Genomic DNA, 7,206 nt, shown 5'->3' with positions numbered 1-7,206 from the left:
TGTGAAGATTTTGAAGTGTATATTTATAGTGGTGTAGTGCCTGTATTTTGAGTTGAAAGAAACGCGGGCTTGACAGGAAGAGGAGACGGGACCGGGCACCGACGTAGAAGGTAAGCATGGACGCCGCTCTTGATTGCAATTGGCTTGTGGGGACCATTAACCTAAAGTTGAAAGTGCCAACTTAAAGACTAACATGCATTAATTTTCTACGTGGCATGCAAATTCTGCATTTCATTCAAAGGTTGACTCTTAGTTCACACGTAATGGGAAGCTAATTATTCAAAAAATTTGAAAATAAGGCACCGATATTTAATTTGGATCGAAAAAATCTAACACAATCCATGATGATAAAACAACTGTATGATTATATAGTGTTGTGATATTAAGTAAAATTAATACTATAAATCACATGATTTTACAATTATTTTTATCGTTACTGCGTCACTGTTAGGATTCTTTATCAATCTTACTTTATACACACACACATACATATACATATAAAATCTTAAAAAATCTTATGTGATGTGCAGAATGGGTACCATGCTGTGGTTAAAATTTATCTCTTTGTTATGCTTATTTTACTAACAATTAATTATTTACATCAAGAGAGAATTCAATTCCTTATATGTTGGTAACAATGAAAAAGTAAGTAAACAAATAAATGGAAAATATATTTATCAAAATTTTCAGATTGAGAGTTCAACTTGTGATGGCAGTAGAGTTAATTTTAAGCTTAATTTAATGAAGAGACAAGATCGACAATCTATACACTATATCTTTTGTACGTCCGTTGTATTTTAGAATTTATAGCATATGTACTTGATTTTTTTTTAAAGTTATGTCAAGACTCTACTAATCAATTGCATATACAACTGATCTACACATGTGATGTACAGTTTTACCGTCTTATTTAGACTTTATGTTTGGGCTGGTGAATATTAATTGAATGGAAAAAAGGTTTTTAGAGATGTTGTCATTATTTTACATAAAAAATGGATGTTAATTGCTTCAACTATTTGTATGTCAAACTCTACTTATACATAAATTTGTTATTATTACAAACATACTTTTTTTTTTTGAAAGAAAGAAGGTCATGAGATAATTATTTTAATTCATTTTTGTAAATTTTAATAAAAATATGAGATTATATATAAACTCAAATAATTAAGATCTGTAAAAGAGAAAAAATTACTCTATCGAGAAGAAGATTGAGGACAAAAAGAACTCCAGAAGAATGGAGATTGACACTTCTCTTTCTACAGATTTTGGATTTTACGATTTAGAAATTTTAAATATAATATTTCGTCACCCTCTTCACGTCAAAAATTTTGACGACAACAAGTCGTCATTTTGTGACCGAGACGAGTTTTATGTTAAAAAGGTGACTCTTATTAAACAAAAAACGAGGGGGTATTAGAGTATTATAATAATTATTTGAGGGGAATGCAATTCTCCTAAAGAAGAAGAAAGACTTGGACTTTTCTGAAGTCAGTTATAAACTAAAAATATATTTTTATAGTTTACAAACTTTCCCCCGGGCAAACAGCATAATTATAAGCCTGAACCCACTTACTCTTAAGTTTTTGCTGTTCAGTCCTATGGGGACATTTAAAATTAAATTTGTAAATAATTTCTATTTTTCTTTTTATTCTTTTTTATAAAGGGAGAAAAAAATGCAAATTTATGGGTACGCAAAAAAATTATGACAATTCACACACAGATTTCTGTAAGAAATTAATGAAGTTTCCAATTTAGTTTCAAGTCAATAAATTAGGCTTCCAACTAATAGAAAATTCCAATTTTCTCAACAGTTTGAAACTTTCTCAGCTTTTATTTTCTTCTCATTTATAAGACTTTTGATTCAAAACAAGAATCCATTTTGCTTAAAGTCAGCCATAGAATAATTGGAAGGAACCTTCAATCGAGTTCCCAACTCATAAATCTCGTTTGATTTCATACCCAAATATTTGATATTATATTTTATATTTTAAAAGTTGATCCTTGGGTCTAAATTTCGCCAAAATCTTTTTTTTTGGGTATGAAATATAACAATGCTCTGTTACAAGTTTTTTCACAGGATATTGTGACAAGTAAATTCATCTATTGTTTTTAAATACTAATACTACATCATAATGAAGAACTACGATAATAACATTTTTGCCGTCAATTATGGGTTAAAAAAAATACAATACAGTGTAAATATTGAATCTGCTGATGAAATTAAATGATACCATTTTCTTCATTAGTTGTTTTCTTGCTTTACAAGACATTGCTGAAGATAATTGAAAAAAGACCATCAGCAAATTTTTGTACTTCATACAAGTTAAGAATGAAAGTCAATTCACAAGAATGGAATATAAATTACTTGCATATTGGGTTATTATGTTACAACTGTACGTGTGAAGTCAAGAATTCTCAAGTGCTTTGCTTGAAAGCTTGTTCAGTTTCAGCATCCGATGGAACAGGAGACACAGCATATCTTGCAGGTTTTGATCAATCATCGTATTAGAACATTAGTAAAAGAGCCGCGGCACAAGTTATTAGCCAATCTCCAGCTCCAAATCCAATGCTCTGACAGTTATCAAACATGTTAATTTGCTAATAATAATAATAATAATAATAAATCAAAATGTGGGAAGATTTAGGAAACACATACCTTGAAAGAATGAAGAGATGGTGATGCAGCACTAGGCACAAGTCCAGTGAAGCCAATTTCATAAGCAATGCTACCATCAGCTTTAAACAGTCCAAAGTTCCTCTCTGAGGTTGGTCCAGGCTTCAAATTTTCATTGAACAATGCAAATATATAAGCCTTGACAGGCTTCTTGGGCCTATACGGAGTCCCCTTCTTTTTGAGTAGCCGTTTACGCAGATTCTTGTTGTAAATCTTGGCATTTTTCACATTAGCACCAGCTTCATTTTCGTCCCCACGCGAAGCCCAGCCTGTCTCGGAGACTATGACATCCATCTTGGGGAATCCAGCCTTTTCTAACGCAGCATAAGCTGCATCAACCATAGCATCAAACATGTTATCGTAGTGCAGATTAGTCTTCGCATCATGGATCCCGCGATTTGATTTGAATGTAGCATAATTGAGATCAATATGCTCAGGATCATTCTTGTAAGCCAGAAATGGATATGCATTGATGTAAAATGGGGAACCAATTTGTGAGAAAAACTGCAAAAGTGGCTTCATGAATTGGCTCACATCTTCCCTGAAAACACAAGCTGATGGTGGGAATGAATTGGCAAACACAGCCTCTGAATGCGGGCTTGAGACCTCAATTAGTTTAGCCAAACCAAGCCGTTCGAGGGCACTGTAAACATTTTTCGCTGCAGGCAGCAAAACCTCCCATAGCTCCAAATCAGTACCTCCCAAAATTTCATTTCCCACAGCAATTCCGCGGATTTTAGTCCCGGGAAGATATGGATCCACATTTGCCTTAATCCAATTCATGGCACGATCCTCGCCTACACTTATGTCTTTCAAGTTCTCATTGCCAAGTCCAACGATGATTTCTATACCGGATCCTGAGAACGCCTTGAGGACTGCTTGATCAGCGTCATAGATTCTTATGTTCTTGATCTTAGCTGCTTTGAGAAGTGTCACCACACTTTCGGGGGACGGTATATTGTCTGCTATCCTGCCATAGTTTATCCCATATGTTCCAGAGAATGCATTAACTGTGGAAACAAGCAATGTAGAATTAAACAAGCACCATTAGCTAAGCTACAACAATCTAGACTATATTGAAACTACTTTGAAGCAAAAGAAAGTTTCAAAAATAGACTGTACTGCAACTAATGAAGGCAAAATCATGTCAAGCAGCGGCCATTAAGACAATCACCAAAAATGATCTTTTGATTCATTGCAAAAACATTGAATGGATGATTTCCAAACAAAAGTATATAGATAAAGCAAAATTTAAGAATGCTGCAAATCCATTTCAACTCTTTCATAACAGTGCAATTCATTGAAAGCTAAGAGGGCAGCATATGGAAATACAAGATTAAAACGAAGGGACATACCATGAAAAGAGATGACGGAGAAGATAAGGAGGAGCCATAGAAAGAAAGAAGAGAAAGTCATTTGAGTTGAGGGGAAATAATGATGAAAGAAAGTGAATTCCATTTGCAGAATAAAGATTTTAGTTCTGGTGGGTGCTGCTCATTCTTTTTGTAACTCAAAAAGCAGTACCAAAAAGGTGGCATTAAGACTTGTTCATGAGGGATTGCCCTTGTGCATAATAATAAACTCATGCAAAAGAAAACAAGATTCTTAACCTTTGTTAAGAAATGATGTCAAAACTTGGAAGAAAGATTAGAAGATTCTTAACCTTGATCTAAAGATCAGACAAATTTGCTCTTGTTTACATCATCGCTCGAACTTAGAATTAGATTCTTACTTTACCCTCAAAGTATACCTTTTCTTCATTTTCTAAAACTTGGGTGCTTTCTCATTTCTTGATAGAACTTTGTTTTTGTTTCTTTCTTTCTCCCTGAAACACAGGTTTTGTCCAAAGTTGTATACTTTTCTTGGAGGAGACTAAATTAAACCATCGGGCTAGTCCTTTTTTTTTTTTAATGAGAACTATTGCTCATGATATTTACAATCATATAAATACTGAGACTCATTTACATCAATTCTGATATGATACCGCTCGGATTTTTAACACTCTCAAATATTCGAGAGACGTCAACTCCCCTTCTGGGAGAAAGACTGCCTTCACTCAAGCTCTAGGGTTCCTAGAAAGAAAATTTAAATTAAACTCCTACAATGCGTCTGCGGGGGCTCGAACCACTTCCTTCACATTTGTGAGGGAGTGGCTCTAGCCACTTGAGCTAAGCCCAAGTGGTTTTGGGGCTAGTCATTTGAACTTTGATACTATGTCAAATGATTTTATGATTTTTAAATTAATGTAATATTTAAAAGAATATATATTTCTGAAATATTTTTGGTACAAGGGTAATTTTTCATATATAACTTATATTATAGTCTATTGTTATAGTCTTCGTATGAGTTATCTAATAATTATAAGTGCTTAATTAATTCCATAAACTCTTACTAAATTTTTTGTTGTTGTATGGTAATTTTTTAAATAGAGTTTTTGAAGATTAAATAAGTTATTTTGACTCTATTAGTGAAAACTCAAATTTTGAGTTTTTGGGAGTAGAGGTTGCAATGTTTTTTCAAATATGAAAATTTTTAAAATATTCTCTACTAATTTGATAATTTTATTTTATTATTTTAATAACATAACTTTAAAAATTTACCTATTAAAATAATTTTATAATTTTTAATAAAAAGGTCTAACTGACAACCAAACAACTAAATTTTTTTTAATAAAAGTTCTATTTTTAAAAATTTTACTAACAAAAACTCTATTTTTTTTTTATAGGAACAAAAACTCTATTTGAATAAACTATAATTGAGAAGTTATGACAAAAGGAGGCTTTGATCTATTAAGAATAGTTCAAAATAAAGTGCTTTTGACACAATGTTCTTATAATTGAGAAGTTATGACAAAAGGAGGCTTAGATCTATTAAGAATAGTTCAAAATAAAGTGCTTTTGACACAATGTTCTTACTACTGCCACTATCAATGATCACGTTGCACACTTTAATACTTTATCGTTGATGGCACCGCGGGTCCTGAAAATTTTATGTCGTTGAGTCTCCTCTTCTTGTTTCGACGTCAACAAAATTTTCTGCACAATACAGCATCTCCCCTTTATTTGCTCCTCCTCCGACTGCATCTTCTTCTGCGCTGTGTTAAGTAACTAAGAATGTGTTACCTATTTCAACTTCAGTCTCCATCAAATGCGCTTTTTTACTACGACAATCACTTGATCGATGCCCTGATAATATTACTTCAAACATTTGTAGATACTGCTGCTGTCTTAGTGGTTGTTGCTTTGTCTGCTGTTGTGGTGGCTACCATGCCTTTTGTTTATCTTCATCTCAAGTTTTTCTACTTCCAGCCCACATTTTCTGCTTATTTTCAGCTCCAACATTATTCTGCAACCCTCGGCTCTAATTACTCTGAAACCCAGTAAATTGTTGCTGTGATTTGGATATAAACAATTGCTTAATTCGCTCTTCCAATCTCTTTGCCTTTGTAACTCCAAATAAAGCTCATCATAAATCTTCTACTTCAATCCACCAACATACTTTGCAACTGTTCTAAACTCTAGCTCATCCAAATTATTTTCGAAATATAGACACTGAAACTCCTCTGTATACTCATCGACACTGTGATTTCCTGTCTACAACTGTAGTACTTCAAATACAGCTACTGCTTGTAATTTGGTGGTAGATAATGCTCTTCTAACATTCTCTTCATTCGTCTCCATGATCTGATGATTTGTTTTCCCGTAACTCTCTTTCAATTTTGTACTTGTTGACACCAAGCGGATGATGCTCCTTTTAGTTTAAATGCTACTAGCTTAACCCATTTTTCTTCAGGGATCTCCATGTATTCAAAGAAATTTTCAACCTCTACCAACTAATCTAAAAATTCCTCAATATGCATTCCACCGTGAAAATCGGCAAGATCCACATGAATCTTGTAATTTGATTTCCTTTCATGTCCTCTATCATTAACCACTGATTCTTCATCATCTAAATCACCTGCCAAAATCTCAAGTTATTGTTCGGGAGGTCGCCTCTCAGGCTCAGGACCTTGAGGTATTCCCTCATGATTGGCACCTTGCCTTTGAAATCTCTCCCTGTTGTCGTTTTGAATAACAAGCCCCCTCAATTCCTCGATTGCCCGCTGCATTACCTCCAATCTAGGATTAATGTCTTGTTGATCACGCGGATAAACAGCTAGAGTGGTCATTCAACAACACGTTAATCCTAGATTGGAGGCGATGCAGCGGGCAATTGAGGAATTGAGGGGGAAGAAATGATGCTTAGCGAGACCATATTTAGGTATTAAAAAGGTTTTGAAACTTGCCAAGTCTTCTTTTTAACAGACGGTTCTTTGTTGGAGCCTTAACCCAGCAGCCACAAAAGATTCTGTTTTTGAATCAAATACACTCTATTGTTGTAGACTGGAATTGATGATTTTTCCGTTTAGGCTTATTGCTTGTTGTTTACGTTGTAGTTTGATCACACTTCTTGTTGGTTCAATGATTTTCAAGGGAAGCTATTTCATATTGTGTAGATTTTGCATTTTTAATCTTCTAAAAACAGAGAGTTTT

General features: G+C 33.7%; 1 protein-coding gene across 1 annotated transcript; it reads right to left on the bottom strand.

Moving 5' to 3' along the window:
• Positions 1-2,215: 2,215 nt before the first annotated feature.
• Positions 2,216-4,200, bottom strand: LOC102621713 (glucan endo-1,3-beta-glucosidase 14). The gene is made up of 3 exons (XM_006465421.4): positions 4,030-4,200; positions 2,657-3,684; positions 2,216-2,571 (listed from the first exon to the last, which is right to left on the bottom strand). Exons 1-3 carry the CDS (start codon positions 4,130-4,132, stop codon positions 2,506-2,508), a joined length of 1,197 nt encoding a protein of 398 aa, XP_006465484.2. The 5' UTR covers positions 4,133-4,200; the 3' UTR covers positions 2,216-2,505.
• Positions 4,201-7,206: the final 3,006 nt, after the last annotated feature.

This window comes from Citrus sinensis, chromosome 7, assembly GCF_022201045.2.
Source record: "Citrus sinensis cultivar Valencia sweet orange chromosome 7, DVS_A1.0, whole genome shotgun sequence".
In the NCBI taxonomy this organism is placed as follows: Eukaryota; Viridiplantae; Streptophyta; class Magnoliopsida; order Sapindales; family Rutaceae; genus Citrus; species Citrus sinensis.
Note: the sequence above shows the minus strand (reverse complement) of the source record. Positions and strands in the feature narration are given on the sequence as shown.

Excerpts from the sequence above, each read along its gene's own strand:
- LOC102621713 (XM_006465421.4), bottom strand. The coding sequence starts at position 4,132 with ATGGAATTCACTTTCTTTCATCATTATTTCCCCTCAACTCAAATGACT. Across the intron at positions 3,685-4,029 it reads CTCCGTCATCTCTTTTCATG|TTAATGCATTCTCTGGAACA; the intron begins GTATGTCCCTTC and ends TTGTTTCCACAG. Across the intron at positions 2,572-2,656 it reads CATCTCTTCATTCTTTCAAG|AGCATTGGATTTGGAGCTGG; the intron begins GTATGTGTTTCC and ends GATAACTGTCAG.